The sequence below is a fragment of the Acanthopagrus latus genome, chromosome 20 (assembly GCF_904848185.1).
Source record: "Acanthopagrus latus isolate v.2019 chromosome 20, fAcaLat1.1, whole genome shotgun sequence".
NCBI lineage: Eukaryota > Metazoa > Chordata > Actinopteri > Spariformes > Sparidae > Acanthopagrus > Acanthopagrus latus.
Window position 1 is genome coordinate 18512928 of NC_051058.1, and position 20904 is coordinate 18533831.

At 42.1% G+C, this 20904-nt stretch overlaps 2 protein-coding genes across 6 annotated transcripts; both read right to left on the reverse strand.

Moving 5' to 3' along the window:
- Nucleotides 1-107: 107 nt before the first annotated feature.
- On the reverse strand, nucleotides 108-10995 carry fads6 (fatty acid desaturase 6). The gene is made up of 6 exons (XM_037082230.1): nucleotides 10396-10995; nucleotides 6638-6804; nucleotides 5176-5356; nucleotides 4795-4982; nucleotides 2377-2556; nucleotides 108-1392 (listed from the first exon to the last, which is right to left on the reverse strand). Exons 1-6 carry the CDS (start codon nucleotides 10619-10621, stop codon nucleotides 1243-1245), a joined length of 1092 nt encoding a protein of 363 aa, XP_036938125.1. The 5' UTR covers nucleotides 10622-10995; the 3' UTR covers nucleotides 108-1242.
- A 1458-nt stretch (nucleotides 10996-12453) lies between these two features.
- On the reverse strand, nucleotides 12454-20127 carry LOC119009828 (Usher syndrome type-1G protein homolog). Of its 5 annotated transcripts, none has more exons than XM_037081465.1 (5): nucleotides 19838-19975; nucleotides 18175-18353; nucleotides 15415-15862; nucleotides 14317-15140; nucleotides 12454-13542 (listed from the first exon to the last, which is right to left on the reverse strand). In XM_037081465.1, the coding sequence occupies exons 2-4, from the start codon at nucleotides 18273-18275 to the stop codon at nucleotides 14319-14321; spliced, it is 1371 nt and encodes a 456-aa protein (XP_036937360.1). In that variant the 5' UTR covers nucleotides 18276-18353; nucleotides 19838-19975; the 3' UTR covers nucleotides 12454-13542; nucleotides 14317-14318. The 5 variants fall into 5 exon arrangements, with proteins under 5 accessions (XP_036937360.1, XP_036937361.1, XP_036937359.1 ...); XM_037081466.1 differs by lacking the exon at nucleotides 19838-19975 and adding an exon at nucleotides 18625-18778; XM_037081464.1 differs by lacking the exon at nucleotides 18175-18353 and having other exon boundaries at nucleotides 19838-20127.
- Nucleotides 20128-20904: the final 777 nt, after the last annotated feature.

Consider the following 20904-nt stretch of genomic DNA (forward strand, 5'->3'; position numbering starts at 1 on the left):
TATATTTTTTTTTATCAGGAATGTCAGTTAAAGAACACCTGAACACAAGCAGCACCGATGTTTGAATACTGGACTCTGACACAATAAAGGCAATAAAAGACATTTAATTCTTTAAAATTCATGTTAAAATTTATTATCAGAAGACATTAAACACACTGAGACAACTCTTTAACGTATGTGCTAACTTTATGTGCTTGTAGCTACAGTGCAGTCAGGTGGTGAGACAGAAAACAAACGTCTGTCACTATGGAAACAGGAGCCTGTCTCATGAAGCAGGTGTATTAATGCCTGCTGTGTGGTTATCATATCATTTCTCTATTCCAGTTGATTGTTTTAATATTCTGTGGCTGTGTTTACTGTTTGTAACTTTACCCCAAAGCAGCCACAAAGAACTTTTATTTATTGATTATGGCGCCCCCCTGTGGACCAAAGCAGTAAGAGCACCACAACCTCCTGTAGGTCTTGACCTGGCTAAAGAATGTTAGCCACAAATATGTCCAAGGTTGAGATTGGTACCACACAAGACATATCACCTTTCACATCAGCAGGTGGGGAGGATGGTGGTGGTCTTATTATAATCCAGAGGCTGCCCAAACCGTTTTTCAAGGGAGGTCAGACCATCTCCATCTGTGATCGTGGTGACCAAAACAGGTATTTTAAGCCAAACCGCGATGTTTTCCTAACCCTAACCAAGCGATCCGACATGAGAGAAATATAAAATACAATCTAAAAGGTGCTACATGAGGTTCAGAGTGAATAACACCAATTTGTTTATATCTCATGAAATGAGATCCTCTGACTCTCTTGATGTTGCACGCTGCTGTTAAATGCCATTTATAACAGGCGGTTGGTAAACCGTCTTGTTGAACCAGTTATCAAGGACCAGCCGGTGCTCACAGAGAGAATCAGTCAGCTGAACGAACGGCTTCATGAGACAGACTCCAGGTCAGCAAACATCAAACTCACTCAAGTCGGCTTTTGTTTGAGCTCTTAGCTTTGTGCAATTCATTAAATTACCTCTAATAGAGCAGGCTATTCAGTCAGTTAATATGATCATTAAAACAGCTATCATGAGGATTTCTTGTTGATTTAGCTCCTAACATCATGAGTGTATGTGTTATTGATTAAAACCTATCCTGAATGTTAGAGACTATTCAAACCTGGACCGTGGAGGCAGAGATGTACCTAGACACTGAAGTGGTGGCGGCGACAGTCTTTAGTCTGAATAGTTTTTCCCCTTCATTACTGCACCCCCACCAGCTCTGTGATCGGCGGGGCGAACACCATCAGCTCCTGGTATTTGTGGAAGAAAATGTTGAGGCGGGAGAAGTAGCTGTCCTGCTGGTACGGGAGCTTCTTTTCAGTCAGGTACTTGGACACGACGGGCTTCACCTGCAGACACACAGGGTCGGTTTAACATGTAAATCTTTCTGCATATTTGGTTTGGTTAACCTGCTGTTGTACAATGTTTATTTTTTATATTTTAAAGGGATAGCCCACAGCTTTAGTACTGCATTCCCTTAAAGGTAAAGGGCTCACTAGGGACAGATTTAAAAAAAAAAAGAGAGTCAAAATTGAAACGGCAGAAACATCTTGACTCGTCAGCTCATCGTCGGGATCATTTTTCATTTTCATGTCTTTTGAACGTTAAAGATTTTAAAACATACTTTATAACCAAAATTTCCTGCTAAAATTGAAAGTTTCAGGCTCAAATGAGGAAAAAAACATCACACAAGTTTTCACAGGTTGACTTGAACTCATCATGCGACCGCACTGATTAATAACTGTAATCTCGTAAAGCTCTTATTGATAAACCAAAACAAATAAAGCTGTGTGAACCAAACAGTGATATTAAGAAATCGTTATCAGTGTTGGTTGAAATCATTTGGCTGCCAGATTAACTGTGATATAATGGTGTAATAATGACGGTCATGACTAAAACAAATGGAAGCTTTTTATTTGTTGCCGGTCATTTTGTTGTGGCTCTTTGATAATGAAAAGCTCCGTTTGCACAATGCATCAACTTTTATTAACGAGGCATTTATGATGTAATTACTGGTCAAATAAAACAAACAATGCCACAGAATTATTACTGTTGATTAATGCCAATACACAGCATATGAGTATTTATTTGTCTGAGAACTTTTTGACTTTTCCTCCCTTCATCTGACTTACATTTTCAAAACAGGCTCATTACCTTAGTTTGAATGCATCTGAGGGGAATTATGAGTTATTTTTCTTTTGCATCATTACACGCTGCCTTCTCAACATCACAAGACTGATTTCAACCTGTCAGTGCACATCACACATGGCAGACGTAACGAGATAACAAGATAAAGCCACATGTAGACTGATAGTACATAATAGTTTTCTCACCTTTAAACACATGTTATCAGACAGAAAGGGGAAGAGATGGTGCTCCACGTGGCAGTTGATAAGCGAGTGTCCAAATATCCAGTCGAGCACGGGGTTACGCGGCAGGTTCAGGACCCCGTGGGTCATCTGGTAGATCCTCTTTGGTCGGCTGGTCGGAGAGAACATGTCGAGGCCGATGTGCTGCAGATCACACACGGTGTTAGTTTGGTTTGATGTTCACAGGCAACGCCACAGGTTATGAAAAGCAAATTAGAAAATAGAGGTACACTGCACCTGGATTTTATCTTTACATTTGATTCTTAGGAAAGAACGCAGAATAACAGTTTTTGTTGTTTTATGGGTTTGTGTGCATGTAAAAGGTCTTAAAGTTAAAAAGGTCAAAGTCAGCAGCAACTGAAGAACAGATGAAACTGAAAACCCTGGATATGTTTCCTTTAAAACAAAGAAATATTTATTAAGAGTGCTTCCTTCTCTTCTCCATTTCTCTGTCCGTCTCTCACTCACTGAGGAGGATGAGACGCATCTGTAATTTACTGTACCTCAGGCTGTACAGTGCTAGAAACAGGTTGTGATAACTATAAAGACGAAATTAAAATTTGTCATAAAAAGGAAGAAATAGGGCGGCTGTAGCTCAGCGGGTAGAGCAGGTCGACTAGTGATCGAAAGGTCGCTAGTTCAAATCCCGGCTCAGGGCAAGGCTGAGCTGCATGTCGAAGTGTCTTTGAGCAAGATACTGAACCCCACATTGCTCATCAGTGAGGGCCCTGCGATGAGCTGGCGACTTGTCCAGGGAGTACCCTGCCCTCGCCCTGAGACAAGGCTGGGATTGGCTCCAGCAGCAACACCCCGTGACCCCATGGAAAGGGATAAGCGGTTACGGACAATGACATGACATGACAAAAAGGAAGAAATAGAGGAGAATTCTGACCCAGGGAGGAAACCTGGGGAGGGGGGGATGAAAAACACAAATCTCTTGTTTTGTTCATTTTGTAAATCAAGAACGAGCTCAACCAAACTGGATTTCAATTCCTCGAATTTCAATGTTTGCTCGCCATTGATGAAGCAAAAAATCAAAAAGAAATCTTCCACCACTGCTGCATGAGTCCAAAATAAGGGATATAACATATTTTCACTTTTTATCCACTGTCACTGTTTAGTGTTTTCATATAGAAGGGAAATGAGGAGAGTTTTATTATGACATGTTTTCAAACGAGACACCAGAGTCGAGGTAACCAAAGGTCATCCTCAGCTAGAAGTCCATGGGAGCACTGCGTTCAGGTCAGAAATATAGACCGACAGCCAAGAACAGCAGCAGCAGCAGCAGCAGGCAGGTCTGAACAGGTCTCAGTGTGACCCCCCACAGAGAACAAACCCTGCTACACCTCACATCCAGAACCTGTGTTTTCTAATCCACCTTCACACGCTTTTGATCAGAACAATGCACAATGACCTGCCGGACTCGCACTCCATCACGCATGAATTGTTCCTCTTGATCCCCTCGGCTGTGTGACCGATCTGATCTATGAGAACACAAAGCTGCATTGAAGCAGAATTTCTCAGAGTGCAGAGTAACAAGAAAGTGCTCTCATGCTGGTTTGGCATGAAGTGACACGGCCACAGTGTCAGTCTGAATGCAGTATAGGAGCACATTTAGGAGATAGAAGGAGCTTTCAGTCATATCACGAGATCTTTATCAGCAGAGGGATTTCACCGAGCTGTCAGGGAGCGACCTGGGAACCAGACGGTCCTGAGAGTTCATGTTTTATTTATCAAGATGTGTCTGATTGTCCATCCCTCAGATTTTCATCCAAACTAAGCTGTGTTGGGTTTATCAGAACCATTTATCCAATTTGAGGCGGGTTTGATACCTCTACAGTCTGTAGTTTGATAAGTCTAGAGTCCAGAAACAGAAGTTCCAGGGAAAGTCCAGGAATTTGTAGCTAATATGTGATTGACTGACTGATTGATTTACAGTAATGAGCTGCTATGTCAGCCTGAATAAATAGAGATGAAAGGACTCTTGATTTGAAAAGACATGATTTACACCCGTTTTTTTTGTGCTGAAATCTTCACTGTAGCTGCATGACTTGAAGTTAACTCCCGGTCTGAAGAGCTCAATTACGTGTCAGGGGTGTAAATAACATATTTTCAAATCAATCTTTAACTTGGATTACACCGGACGACCTGTATGGAGCCATTGTCTGTTTTTTAAAGATGTTTTTGTCCTTAAAACAAGTCCCCAGCTACCTAAAAAAGGTCAATGTTCTGTGGACCTACCAAACTTCCCCTGACGTTCCATCAGCATGAGGGTGAGGAGATAACAACTGGATTTACATTTTGGAGGTGAACTGCCTCACAGAGATAAGACCATGTGGTGAGCAGGTACAGTACAGCAGGCCGGCTGCAGGTATTTCTCACCTGGAAAATGTTGACGTGGATGTACGGCACCGAGAACATGGCTCTGCACACCAGCATGCAGAGCAGGGCGGTGAGAGGCGACTGGAAGCCGGACACGTGGATCAGCAGCCAGTACTGTGAATACAGGCCCAGTGTTACCATCAGCATGGTCCTCACGATGAGGGCCACAGAGTGCCCTTTGAGGTGAGCTGCATGACCAGAGAATCAGAAAACTGTCACATGCGTGAGAATAAACTCACAGCCGAGTGAGAGAGGCGAGGTAGCACGGCAACATGAACAGGATCAGATGGTTAGAAGTCTCAGTTTTACGCTGAGTCACATTTAATGTTGAAATATTTGCGTGAGCTCATAAACCATCTCTGGTCCTGTGGCGCCTCTCACCGAGTACAACGAGCGGCGTGATGATGGGCACCGTCAGGGGAGCGATGAACAGGTAGATGGTGCGAGGCAGGAAGGGGACCTTCCACACGCTGGAGTCGCCCAGTCCAATGACGTTAGTGTGGGCGTGATGCATCTTGATGTGGCCCTGAACGCCGGCACGGGCTGAGAACGAGCCACAGATCTGAGGGGATGGAGGACACATAGCAACACAGATCAGTGGAAATCATCAGGAAGGAAACTGACTGGATTATTCTTATCATGTGTTGATAGGCAGGGTGAAAGAACAGCAGAGGTTATGATACCGTCTGTTTACTTTTCATCCACATCCATATTCACAGGTTCAGAAGTTCACTGTTAAGACAGCGGGGCTGTTAAACTCAGCTTTACTGACCTGGTCCACATCCGTGAAGGGTAATCATTCACCCTCGTGAATATTACTGTGTCAAGGACCATACATGAGCTGGTAATTCACCTTTCACCTGCACTGTACAGGCTTCTGATCTGGATAGTTGTGCAAATGAGTGCATCTTTAATTAGACTGCCTCATTTGCATATCTAATCATAAGATATTAGAAAACTTGCAAAGGAAAAAAATATTGTCTTACTGTACAGTGATAAATAATGGAAGTTATGTGTCCATGGTGATATCTGTCTGCTGGTTGTGGCTGTTATACTGCAGCATACATTTAAACACATTTTCCAACATATTGAGAAAGAAATTCTTTAATCCTCTTTTTGTATCAAGACAAATGTGCTTATTTTAAATCTGGCTATTGGTTAGATAAGTTTTAAGGTATCTCTGAAATGAGATATTTTCACTTGGTAAGTGAAATCATCCTTGGGTGAAAATTTGTCTTATTTTAAATAATATATATTCCATTTAATTGCAGTTTTTCTTGTTTTTCTTTGGGAGAGGATTGGGCCCACCAAAATTATCTTTTGGGGTGATTTGGACTTCAATCTCTTTAATCTCACTTTTTTTCTCTGATTTTAATTCTGAGATTAAAGGTGCTATTTGTCAGAAAATTTGAGTTTTGAGTCTCATTACCAATTGTTAAATACAGATGCTTCGGGATTGTAGGGCGGGTCAGCTGCCAGTCCTAAAGCATCAGTTTTTGACGAGTTGGGAATGAAACTCAAAACTCCACTTTTCTTTTGAATAGCACCAGAAAAAAAGTCAAATTTTGAGAAAAAAGTCAACCTCTCAGTTAAAAGTATATTTACACACAGTATTTATTTATTTATGTATTTTTTGGTTGAAAACTATCTGTATGATCTTTCCAGGAATTTTTTTTAAAAAACACCAAAATACCAGTAAGAATATCTAAAAATACAACAACACTCAATTGATTTGGACTTGGACCTGAAGCTCTCTGCCACAGAGCCACATGTGATCATACTAAAGAGAAGCGTTCCCTCAGGTGTTTCATGACAGCCGTCAGTTTATTTCCGAACATCACACCTCGATGAAGAAGACGGCCCAGAACTTAGCCCAGGCCTGAGACTCGCTGAGCGCCCCGTGGCTGGCCAGATGTGTCCCCTTGATGGTGATGACAGCGTGGGCCACGCCCATCAGCAGCACGCCGCCTGAAAACCACAGGAGCCGAGAGGAGCCCAGCAGCAGGAAGGCTGCAACACAAGGGCACGAGGAAACAACGTCAGTACATTCACAAAACATGACGTAGTGATGCTTTGACTTTGTTAATGTGACAACGACTATTCACACAGAATATTATCTATATTATGTTGAATTTACTTCTACCTAACCTTTACATAAACAGTTACATTTATGATCCTTTGAATTATCTTTAACAATCTTTATTTGAGAGTCTTTGTTTTCTAAATTCATGTTGGGCGCGTTTACTGACCTCTCACAGTTCAGCAACATTAAAAGTCTTTATTAGCGCCCCCATGAGGCAACAATGTCCCCTGCACCAGAAAACAAAGCTGCTGGATGCATGAAAAACAGAAAGACAACCTCTCAACTTCTTCTTCTTCTGAAGGGAACTTTTGCTACTGGCAGCTGCAGAAGGTAAACTTTGTTTTATTGCCACATCATAAGACTGCAGAGCAGCTTCTGTCCTCAGACTACGAGCCTCCTCACTTCATCCTCAGCACTCCACCATAAAAAATAGTTTTCAACTTTATGACTCGTGCATCGAGCAGCTGTGAGTTTGTCGGTTCTTGAACCTCGAGCCTATGAGTTGGAATCTGACCCGGTGACAGACTTTGTGGAGGAATAAACACCCGCATCAGATTCTGTTCTGATCTGGAGCTGTTTACTGAGGGAAGGGGGGGATCAGAGATTACTTTAAAACTTTTGGGATCATAAAGTGGATTTATCTTCACTCCTGTTTATCAGCCTGACTGCAGCAGGGATCCACGGAGGTGAACTCCACTGTCGGGTGTTTATGATCTGTAATGTTGACTGCTGACTGGAGCTGGAAGGGAAATGTGCTTTACTTCCTGAACGTTACGTTCCGGAGAGGAGAGAGAGAACCAGAGTCTCTGCTGACTGCTGAGTTCACTGAGAGTTCACCTGAATTTAAACACACAGAGGCGCTAACGTAAGCTTTCATCTGGGGTACAGTAATCTGTCTTTTCGGGGCAGATAAACACTGCATGAGTTACGCTCATAAACACAAATGATCCTGCCATTTCATTCACCTTAAATTTAGTCTTGAACATTGTTGGTAGTACACAACTCAACAACATCTATACATATATAACAAAGGTATTTTTAATACAGAATTAGTTAGTATTATATATTTAAGTGTTGGACAAGTGGATGTTTTAATCTCACATGAAAAGTCAGGGGTTCACCAGAGACACCTGGTTCCATTCTCTGCTCCATAAATGGCTCTTCTCACAGTTAATCCATCCAGTAGTTGGACCAACAGACCAACTGAGCCACACTTCATCCCCACAGCAACGCCGCTGTGTGGCTAAAAACATGCAGTGTTGTCCCTGTTATCTGTGAGCAGCCACCCGTTTATTCCACTGCAGCAGCAGCAGCAGCGATGGTGGTGTTGGTGGTGTTACTTTCAGCCATGACAGGCGGAGGATCAGGTGGAAGAAAGAAACTTTATCCTTAACTGGAGGTGACTGTGCTGCTCTGTGTGTGACACTGTTTCATCTCACACAACGGGGTTCCTTTCAGGATTACATCACCGTGTAATGTCTCTGCTTACAGGCTTCCACGTGATGCAGAAACAAGCATCTGAACTCTGTTGGTTTTCTTGACTGTGAAGTCAGTTTGATCACAGAATGACCTCACTCTGATCACATTTAATAATTCATGAGACGCAGCAGATCGATGTGGCTGCGCTGTGGTTTCAACAGAGTTTTAACTGACATAACTCTGCAGCACAGGCAGCCAGTGACCAGACCGACTCCTGCAGCCGGTTTAGCAGCCATGTTTCTTTCCTAACCCAATAAAACTGTGCTAATAGGCTGCACCTCCTATTTCAAAGCAGCCTATTTCGAGGTGATAAGTCACGAGCTCTGATACACAACGACAGGAGACTCCTCGGCTCCACTGTGAGACTTAGAATCAACTCAGATGTGAGCGTTTTCTTCACAGTCAGAGAAAAAAAACACAGCGAATCTAAACTTGAACCAGGCGTCACGTAAAGCTGCTGAGAGCTGTCACTTCCAATGATCGAATGACAGGAGCGACAACAGACTCTCGTCCTAATTGAGGTCAGTAGCTGCCCACCAGTGACCCAGTTACAGGGGGGCCATGAGAGACTGGGAATGTGTGAACCAGTCATGATAACAGACTCAAAGATCTGTGTTTGTATGTCAGGAGGCAAATAAATGACCTTCAAATACGAGTGTAGGGAGGTGGAGAGAGACTGTGACTTAGAGAAAACGCATACAGCAATAACAGAGTCATTCAATTAGTGAAAAGACACACCTGATATATTCATATATCAATATTTGTTTTCTTTTTTTGGTAAGGCACTTTGGGACCCTGTTTAGGAGTGCAATATAAATAAAGTGTATAATTATCACATTAAATTTGGACAATTTCAGTGGATTTCAGCTGATAAATTGATTTTTTTTAACTGTATGTTCAGACAAAACAAGCAATTTAAAGTCATCACTGTGTGCTTTGTGAAGTTATGATTCACATTTTTTTCATAAATTGCAGATTATTTATAGATTTAACAGTTAATATTGAAAAGAACAGACAAAAAGACACTGTGAAATGCTTTTTCTGATAAAATAGCAGCATAATAATCATCATCCTAAGTAGGTTAGAACATTTCTGTGTTATAGGCGGATGTAACACACTATGAGCTGGTTGGAAGTCACTATAACACAAGTTTAGTCAATGCAAGAAAAAGCACACAAAATGCTGTTAAATGCATGCAATAAATGGAATGTTATATAACTTACATAACCTATAAAGTCAAAGTAATCCATAATACTAATGTAATTACTGAAGTAATAATCATATTCATGATATCATCATTTATCAATCATAATATTCATAAGTGCTTATAACTATAATTATAAGGTGCTATTGGAGAATTATAACACATTCAATGTACATTAATAACATGTAACAATGAGTTAGAGACATTGGCTTCATAGATTATGTTACCCGATACTTGATAATCACAGAAATATTTCCATGACTGAATAAACAAGCTGTCAGGGGAACTTAAGGCCCCCAGAACACTGTTCAAAACTAGAAAAGGTGGCAGGGTCCGCCAAATGTAAACAAAGTAAAACAGTAGGAGACTATGTTGACCTTTAAGGTCAGTTTGTTTATTCAGTTTTTCAGTTGTAAAACAAAGAGAGTTTATTTATTTTATTTGTATAAAGTGAAGACCAGCACACAAAACACTGCATCAGTTAATTATTTAAACTATCACCAACATACAATAACAGGATGACTCCATTACGAGTTATGATTATTGCTATGAGGAATTATTAATATTTATGAGTACTTATAATTATGATAAAAGTGCATTAATAATGCATTATAGACTTGAGATTCATACTGTAGTGAAATTGTGTCAGATTAAGCCAAAAGGTAGATTATTCTGAGCAGGTAGACATCATGAAACAACTCAAAAACTTAAAACTACTGTTTAAGACCTTTATAGTTTCGGTGATAACTTATTTTTACCTGTTTACCAACAACATTTAGTAACTTTTTACTCTTTGTGAAGCAGCCGTGTGAAGTTTCCTCACACTGTTACTCACCAGGTGGCAGGCAGAGGAATGCTGCTGCCAGGATGCTGCAGTCGATCCCCCTCCTCTCCCACCAGCTGCTCTCCTTCACCATCTTCTGCACCAGCCTCGTCAGCTCCATCATCAGGGACTCCTTCTCCACCTCCTCAACGCCTGTCCCTCCATTCTTCTTGCACTCCTCACTGTCCTCCGAGCCCACCCTCCTCCTCACCATCCTCTCCTCTGGTACATTCTGCATGTCAGCCCCTGTGCTGATGCTCAAAACAAAGTCAGCAAGCAGCCGGAGCTGAACACTGCCTTTTTCACGCTGCACCCTGAGCGCAAAGTCCTCAGGTCAAAGTAAGCATTGCGAAAGTCCTTATTGGCGAGAAGCATTGTCAGGGAGGCCCAGCCCCCTTCCTGCTGCTTCAAGAGGCTGGTGGACCCTCCTCTTCTCTCCTACCTCCTCCTCATCTCTCTTACAGTTTCCTCTCTTTCTCTCCCCCTGTCAGCTGACTCCTGGTGCAGTCTAGCAGCAGAGGAATGTGATGTCCCACGGCCTGAAGATGTAGGACTGCCCCCGTGACGTGATGGATCCAAAAACTACCAGCCGCTCGGCTCTGCCTCTCCCTCCTCTCTCATGCATTCTGCATGTCGTTCACCCCCTCGTCTCTCTTTGTGTCAGCCTCCCCTCCCCTCCCCTCCCCTCCCCCCCTCTCTCCTCCCATCTCTATAACCTTGGCAAACGTCCTGGGAAAGGAGAGGGAGAGAAGGAGGTGGATTAACAGAGGCCGGTCAGTTGTTTCTTCACTGGGGGAAAGGTTCAAGATGCTGCTGTGCAGGAATGAGCCCCCGATAAGTGGGGGTGTGTTTATGTGTTGGCTCAGGTGAGAGTATAAATATCTGCGTGCACAGATCTAATGTCAGCGCTGCTTTTTATTCTGGAGGGAGGCCAGTGTTCTGGGCTGGAGGCCAGGCTGCAGTGTGCACTTCAACAGAAACTGTGTGCGTTTTTGAGGCCGCAGGACAGCAGGTTCTGCAGAGGAGGGAACATAAGAACACCAGGGCGTCTGACAGATCTGCTTACATCCTCCCACAGCCTTCAGCTGCTGGGTTTTATTTATGCAAGCACTAATCGACCGTCAGTGTCTGCGTTTTTGTGCACGCAGGCCAGAGAGGTAAAGCACACAGTCAGCAAACAATGACCCTTCAGAAAGAGACCACACTTCTGCTGTCAGTGTACTTCTCTAAATCGAAACAATAAGAGTATGCCTTTTATACTCATCAGAGATATAGTGAACTAAATCAAAGGTCCACTCTGTGTCATGTTTGAGTGTCATGTCAGAGTCTTCTCACTGTAGGTCGAGTCAACAATCCCAGAGCATCAATACTTGGCAAGTTGGGATGATAAGACTCTGAGCGAGACTAAAAAAATTCACGTATATTTGGTTTATACTGACAATTACAGAGAAAAATCTTATAAATTCAGTTTATTCAATATTCAGCATTTTTCTGATTATTAGATCATTTCTTTAATTGATTGATTGATTTCTGATCAAACACCATGTAAAGTGTTCTTTGGCTCTGATGCAGTATGTAATCTGCAAAGTTACTAGAAACTACAATTATTGAATAAATGTAATGGAGTAAAAAGAAGTACAATATTTGCCTCTGAAATGTAATAGAAGTATAAATCACCTCAAACGTACCTCAGGTTTGCGCAGTAAATGTACTTAGTTACTTTCTCTCACCGCCTTTGACAGTCTTAAATTACTATTAAACTGTAGCATTCCATCACTACTGCCAGTATAAAACTAATTCACAGTAGTTGTAGTTTGATATGAACTACTTGTGTACTCAAAGTTTACAATTAAACTCAGAAGTTGACTTTTATAATCTAAAACAAGGTCCCAAAGTATTAAAGTGGTACACTTGTAAGTTAACTACTAGTGCACTGATATTAGTGTTCTTACTTGATAAAGTAAACTTGAGATATACATGAAGTGTTCTTAAGTTTACTTGATAAAATGTACTTTTATGTTATTTTTTTTTAGAGTTGTTGGGAAAATAAAGATTTATCAACACGAAGAAAACAATAATATTTTTCCCTTTATTTTAATAAAACATCATATTTGGAGGAACATCTTCAGATACAAAAAACAGATATTTTTAAAACAACATTCATGCACAGTCATCCTCTCAAGTGCACACACACACACACACACACTCACACAGACGGACCTTCAGTGAAACCAAATACGCCTGCAGCAACCTGAGATAACAGTGTTATCTAGCACACACTCACACAGCCCCACAGAACCACCCCATTGTTTTTACTATTGCAACAGTGTTTGCAGAGCAGCAGTCAGTCTGGGGCTGCTCCATTCATAAATAACCCCATTAATAGTAGGTCACCAGTGTTTATGTGCCACGGAGGGATATAACGTGTTTAAAGTAATACAAACGTACAATGAAGACGTCATGAAGGACACGTTAGATTCACTAATACATGAATCATTCTATGATACATGAGTTAATACAAAAACATCAGCGGTTACAGTAACAGACACTGGATGATGTTGTGGAATTTCAGCTCACTTGACCAATCAGGAGAGATGAAGAAGACTCAGAGACATCGATGACTTACGTTGAGATAACAGCACGTCTCTCTGCACAGAGTGTTGCCATGATAATCCTAACGAGTCTTCCCAAATGCCCAAATTATATCTGCAGCTTCAGGAGGCAGTGCTTCCACACATGAGCAAGTGAGGGGAGTAATGCAGAGTCTCTCCCCTCTCGCTAGAGGACGAAGAGGTAAAATAGGTCAGGATTACCCTCTAGGTCTGCTGATGTAGACAGATCGAAGGCCTCCTTACGAGTTTTAAGCAAACAGTCACCGTTGTCGTGGCTTGCCAGACATCTGCTCTGTAGACATGACATCTACAGCAGCTTTGAGTATCTAGGTTGCAGAGACCATGAGATCTATGCTCTATGGGCACCCTTCACTATCCTTATCAATACTTTAACGTCTGCACGAGATACTTATGACCTCCTCTTGTATGGAGACAGAATGACGTGGGAGAATCAGTTTTCTTCTCCAACAGATGAGAGTTTGTGTATGTGGCAAAGTTTGAGTCAGATTTCTGGACTCCATGTTGTCTTCACTGACTGTACAGGAAACTGTGAATAAAACAAAGAAACATTTACTCGATGTATGACTGATGAAATGTATAGTGATAAGCAGTATAAGTGCATTGCAACTAAAAGGGCTTAAAGGCATCCAAAGCTATGAAATCTGATCTGGTGTATCACTTTGTGCCACTAGGTGGTGCCATTTAGCCTGTAAGAAAGCCAAATCTATCACAGCTCAGGTTGAAGTCGGGTGGAGGTATTATGGAAGTTTGCTCTGGAAACTGAAGAAGCGGTGCAGTCGAATAGTTTTTCTTAGCTCAGTAAGGTTCTTAACTGAGTGTAGCTAACACCTGGTATAAAATGTGATTATAACACAGATTAAAAACTTGGCTATAGTTACTGATTAAACACATATTCTTACATTTCATTCTGTTATTTAACAGAACTGTGGGAAAAATGTATGTGATGCAGGTGCTGCAACAAACCAGGACAATCTGAAACAAACAATCTTTCATACAAAGAGAGGAATAACTGAATGTCTTAAATATTCCAAATTCACGAGAGGTCAGATAATTAAGAATTTATCACAGACACTGTTTTACTAAGTTCATAAAGACTCCCTGAGCTCCCACACATCCCACAAAAATCCAGGATTTTTAAAGGGAGTCTGGGGCTGATTTATGCCAGGTATAAATGCAAAGGCAAGAATGGATCATTTTTATTCAGAAATATATAGCTTTTTAATAAACATTTGCTTAAAAGTGTAAGTAAAGGACAGTGTTTCTTCCCATTAAAACAAACTGTTGATTACTCCACACTGACCTTCAAAGCTCTGTGTCTTCAATGGCCTCTGGTTCATCTATCGTTTCCAGACGTCTCTTGCAGGCGTCCAGAAGTTTCTTCCTGGGGCCCAGAGGGATGTGAATGCTGGTGAGGTCCTGATCTGAACACAGCAGCAGAGCCTGCAAGTCGATCTTCTCCCTCCTGAAGATCTGCATGAACTCACTGAGGCTTTGAGAGGCCAGGAAGGTTTCCAGAGGACTGTTCTCTGGCTCCAAGTCCTGATCCAGAGCAATATCGGTCTCTTCCCAGGGCAGCTCCTGGAGGTTTCTTTCCTGCAGGCTCAACGCGCTGCCGATACTGTCCTCATCGAAGCTGGGCGAGCGTCGAGGCAGACGTCCTCGTAGACGAACATTCGGCGCCCTGCCCACAGGTTCACTCCCTGCTACACTCCCCTCATCCCTCGCTCCGATCCCAAACATGCCTCCACTCATATAGTTCCTCCTGAACACCATGGTACCGAGCCCAGGTCGGGTGAACAATGAATCACGTCCGGAATCAGCGCTGATCTCAGAGTACGCAGCCTCATGCAGGCCTGGGTCACTCATGGCACGGGAGACGGTGTCGGCGTCGTCGTCATTGTCTCGGTGGAACATGTCGCGGATGTCGAGGCGCGACCGCTCCCTGGGGTTGGCATATGTGCCCTGTTTGAGGAACATGACATCGTTGCCGAGCTGCAGGCCGGACAGCGAGCGCACGCTTTTCCTCCCGTCCTCGTAGATCTTAAAAGTTCCATCGACCTGCTTCTTCTTCTCCAACTTCTTCTGGATCTTGGCCTTGCCCTTGGCTGTGGAATGCAGCGTGGTCTGAGAGGGAAGTTGAGACAGTAAGGAGTTAAAAAAGACAAACTGAATAAAAGTCTTGCTTCCTCTCCAAGAGCTTAGCTAGATAATGTCTTTTCTCATCTTTCATCAGTGCTGGCTACTCCAAGCTAACATCAGTGTTAGCTTCACCAATAGCAAATGGGAGATTCTTGCTAAGTGATGAAATAAACTCGTTTTGGGAAAATATGTTGAGAAGCAACAGCTAACAGAACAGTAGCTAACTGTAAACCCAGAGTAAAATTTAAAGAGTAACCACCTGTGAGTATGGCATGTTGGAGGTGACGGTGTTGAACTTGCGGCTCAGTGTGCTGCCGCTGGTGTAGCTAGAAAAGCTTATAGCGTCTAAGTTGTCCAAAGCCGCCGACTCCTTCATGAACCTCCTCTCCATTCGTTCATGGTGCTTCTTCTGGAGTTTCTCGCAATCTTTGATCCGGCGCTCTGCGGCGCGGAACGCCCGGTCCTTCAGTTTGCCGACCAGCTTCGGGTTGAGGGTGATCTGCTTGGCGGCGATGGAGTCCAGGTAGCGAACGCAGTCCATGTGGCCCTTGGTGGCGGCCATGTCCAGCGGTGTGTGGTAGTCGTTGTCCAGACACCACACATTGGCACCGAAAGCCACCAGGAAGGACAGGCAGTTGTGGTGGCCATTGGCAGCCGCCAGGTGGAGCGGCGTGTTGCCCCAGATGTCACACTTGTCCGGGTCACCTCTGGAAGACGGATGATACGATTTCAGCTGATAACCTTAAAGAAACATTTTGCGTGTTTCTCTTATCTATTACAAATGATAGGAACGTTTCTCACAGAGATCGACTACAGTGCAGACTTCAACACAGGTTCACTGAGAAACTCAAGCTCACCTTGCTGATCCTCTTACACAACAGACTGAAGTTAGGAAGTAAGATGACTCACATGACCTGCAATTATGTCACTTCATCTCCTGTACAGAAAGCTTGTAGCATGTTATTACTTAAGTCAGGTAATGAAACGGGTCACATGCGATGATTATCATCCACTATAGTAAAACCTTGACTCAAAACAAGGCATCTAAAGACACCACTGTGGATATTATTCACAATTCTTTGACCTTAAACCAATGTTGTAAGAATTTCCTAAAAGTATACTTGAGTAAAAGTATCTGATATTAAATGTACTTAAGTATCAAAACTACCCATAATGCTGTGCAAGCAACAACAGTTCTAGCAACAACAACACAGTCTGGACTTTGTCTCTTGGATACATATTGATTACAGTTCACTGACACACATGCAGCATATTGACTCTTCCTCACTTCATATACAAACATGTCTGCTTGGTGTTTGTATTGACCTGAAGCCCCTCCCCTTCCTGTTCTCTCCCCGCCCCTTCACCGCCGGGCCGCGGCTCAGCCCTGATGAATAATTGAAGTGCCACAGGTTAAACATGACAGAGGTGACTCTGCATTATTCATCCCACACACCAAGTCTTTTTCTCTGCAGACACCCAGAGACACGGTCACCACACACTGCGGGGTCACCACCGTCATCGGCATCAAGCCTGATTTTCAGATCCGCACTGCACGCTGGCCGAGCAGACAGATATCTCAGGTGATATCGGAACAGACAGTACGAGGTTTATTTTTATGTTCAGAGAGTCGTTCTTTACTTTCATATCTGTCAGCTGAAAGGGCAGTGGAGCAGATCATATTCCAAAATGAAATGTATCAGTGTAGCAACACCGAGGAGGAATCACACCGAACTATCACTGATAGTAACTGAACCATCTGCTGCTCTGCCAGGAGCTCTGAGTCAGGGACGACACGCAAAAATCACACAACACATGTTTATCTCCTGTATAACTCCTCTTCCTAATACAGGAAGGACAACATCGTGTCTTTGGTACCAACTAAATATACCTGGAGCCCGATAATAAAAACTCAAGTTCCCACGGCCGGGCTCAGCTCCGAAGGAGCGTCCTAACAAAAATGTGCTTGTTGAGCTGTAACAGAGTGCACAGCAGGCTGCATGTGAGGCATTGTTATCTGCTCATAGACCCAGAAACTAACTTGTGGTAATTGAATATCACCGTGATAACAGTGTGGCTCTGGAGATGTAAATGTGGGTCTGTCAGTTAGTCCACCACCTCGATCCGGACTGAGCAAGCGTTGGGTGTTTTTTCCTCCAGTGCCATCACCAGGTCCAAAATGTATTTGGTCCTTTGCTTTTGTTAATTACCAAATACTTGAACAATCCTACACATTCCCATCAGCCTCAGTTGTGAATCAGCTAGATTTGATGACAGTCAGTCAGCTGGTTGTTTGGTCACATTAAAAGTACGTCCACACAGTCCTGATGATGCACATTAACTCATTTAGTTCAGTGTTAAACTTAAAATAAATAAAACTTCAGGTGTTATTTAGTCAAACATATCATATCATACAGAAGTACTTCAGATCTGTAGCCAAGCTTTCAGGGCACATTTTACATATGCCCCCTCTTCAAGGTATTAATATTAAGTAATATTTATAAAGATCTAGTTCAGCTGATATTGAAACTAATTCAGTCAACCTATGCACGTACCATAAGTTGGTTTATTAACTTAAGAGCTGCAAATTGAAAGAGAAGCAATTTGATGATATCACTTTCGGCTCTTGGAAATTGTGATAACAGTGATTTTCACAATTTTTTTGTCATTTCATCGATTAATCCTGAAATAAGTGACAAAAAATGAAGATAAACCCAAGTTACAGCCCTGGTTAACGTATATTTGACAACTTATATCATAGTTTTTTGTTGTTTTGTTCTTTTTTTTGTTTTGGGTTTTTTTTTTCACATTTTTTACACTATATTTTGTTTAGACAACGTTTCCTTCATCACTTTGGTGACTTCAGAAATTTGTCCTATGTTGTAAAATAATTAAAAAGTTTAAGCAGGAATATATGTTCAGCACTTATAATTAAAAAGAAAGAAAATAAAATCAGAAAAGTAATTCAAAGAATAATGACAACATCTTCTGTTAAATCTTCTCTGCTTCTGTTGTTTACCTCCTGCTGTGAGCTCTGACCTGCAGCTCAGATTTAGTCGTCTTCGTTCGCCTCACAGTCGCTCTGCAGGGTCGCTCTGATGAAGAACTCATACCATCCATCACTGTGACCTTTCCTGTGTCTGCAGTCGCTCCAGCATCAAACTCAACTGCCTCCTCTTTACTGTTCGCCTAATAAACCTGCCAGCAGCAGCATGACAGACGGTGACGGTAAATATCATCCTGCCTGAGAGGCTGCTGCTCCAGAACCTCCGACAAAAGACCTTCTGATACACCACCAGCAGCTAATCTCACAGAATATAGACTTACACCTGAATCCTCTTATAATTGTCTCATTTTTCACTCATATCTAAAGCCTGTGAGCTTACAGTCGGTTTCTGTTCAGCCGTTTCAGTAACTGATCGGTATAAAAAACGTCTCAGATCAGATTAAAACCCTCACCTGCACTCACCTGCTATGTAACGGATTAGCCTGAGCCACATTAGATATAAAGTTATCACACACTCTCTCTGTCTCTGCGCCTTATAGAGTGAGAGTGTGTGTTTATGTTCCACATGCTTGATCTCCTGCTGCAGTGACCTTTCTCTGTAATCAGGCTGTTAAAATGTAAAGAGCTCCATCTGCAGCTGCACTGATTAGATTAGTGACGGAGGCAGGAGCGAGTGTGGCTCCATGTTTTTAGATTCAGGCTGATATGAGCTGGCACATCAAGAGTTTCCATTTCTGTGAATACATTATTTTATATCAACTAACAGCAAAATGGGAACTGAACTACAGATGACGTCCTCAAATGTCTAGTTTTGACAACAACGCAAAGATATTCACTTTACTGTCATCAAGAAGAAAGAAACCAGAAAGTATTCACAATCAAGAAGCTGCAATCAGAGAATTAACCAATTAATTAATTATTTAAATAGCTGCAAATTTATTTAATAGTCAACAAATGATAGATTAATTGTTGAAGCTCCAACCCACTTTATTCTTTGTTATTCTTATATTCTTACAACTTCCTGTTTACAAAATAGTGATGTCATTATAGTGATTAAATCAAGTGAGGTTGTATGGAAGCCCATTTCTGCCAGTTAAAGAAAGCACTGATTAGAACTTAGCTTTACTATATATATATATAGTAAATTAGTAAATAGTAAATTATAATTATGGGACAAAAAGTCTAAAATTGTCGAATAACAAGACAATTATGGGTTAGAAAGTCAAAACGCTGACATAATAAATCTAAATTATGGGGGGAAAGTCATAATAATGACATGCAAAGATAAAAAAAACCCAAATTATGATATTAAAAACAGTAATTATGAGATTAAAAAACGTCGACTTTATGGGGTACATTTTTACTTTTTATCCCGCGATTATGATTTACTATAGTTACTTTTTTTTTTCCACCAAGCTTCCACAGATCTGTGACTGAAATAATAAAGTACACTGACAGTTTGTCCACTGAACTTCTCCTCAAAATGACACATCCTTCTCTCAGGAGAGAATAAATAATCTCCCTCTGGTCGACAGGAAGTCTTTCAGGAGCCAGGTCCATTATTTCACCCTCTCTGACAGCTTTAGTTGACAAAGTTAATAAGATAAACTCAAACTCTGATCCTGGATCAGATAACTGACCGTATCCAGCTCCCGGTTCTGCTCCTCGGACTCACCCTCTGCTCACGATGAGCCGCAGCGCCTCCAGGTTGCCGTGGTACGCGGCCCACAGGGTCGGTGTCATCCCATCCTCGTCCGGGGCGTCCAGCTCCTTCCGTGTAGCCTCCTTCAGCACGTCCAGGTAGCCGTCCCGGGCCGCCCGGTGGTACCGGTCGTTCATGGCGGCGCCCTGCGCTCACTCTGAGCACGGTTCCATGGAGGTTCTGGACGGTTCTGTCCCGTTTTCTGGACCACGTTCAGCCCGGGACTCGGCGTGTCCGGTCCGGACAGGCTGACAGGCTGGTTACTAAGGAAACGAGTACGAGGCGTGCAGTTGTCAGGTAGGGGCGGAGCTACGAGTAGTGGACACGCCCCCTCGCTAAGAGCCAGTGTGAATATAATAGAGTAGAACTGAACAGAACAGAATATAATATAATATAACATAATATAATATAATATAATACAACTGTATAGTATATACTGTTCTATTCTGCTATGTTCTATTATATTATGTTTTATGTATATTTATAAATATATAGTAATTTATAATTATATATATTCATAAAGCAGGAGTATGGAAACTTCACACACAAAATGAAAAAGTATTTCATATTGAAGCTCGCACATTGCTGATTGATTGAACCCCCTTCAGATGAGTGTCTGCAGTGTATTTTGCAGTAAACCAGAGTTTTTTAATGTCATCTCTGTAAACACTCTGCACTGTCACAGCAGCAGCTATATACGCCATTAAGTGCCACTAGAGGGAGACAAAAGTTCAGTACTCCAGCTGTTGTTCCAATGTCTAAACATAGGCCTGAAAAATAAAAGTTAATTGTTCTTTAACAGGGGCTCTTGCATTATTTTTGCTTTTACATTATAATTAGTGTCAGTGGCATAAAATGGTGTTTAAATGATAATAATGTTGTTTCATCGCTATTATTTCTGTGGAACAAAATGGTCTAATAAAAGGTAGTTATCATGACAGTTCTACCTGGCATGAAAGGTAAAATAGAATAGAATGGAGCTGACAAAAGCAGCTAAATAAGAATCTTAGTGTGGAAACAATCGTTGTGATTCTGTTACA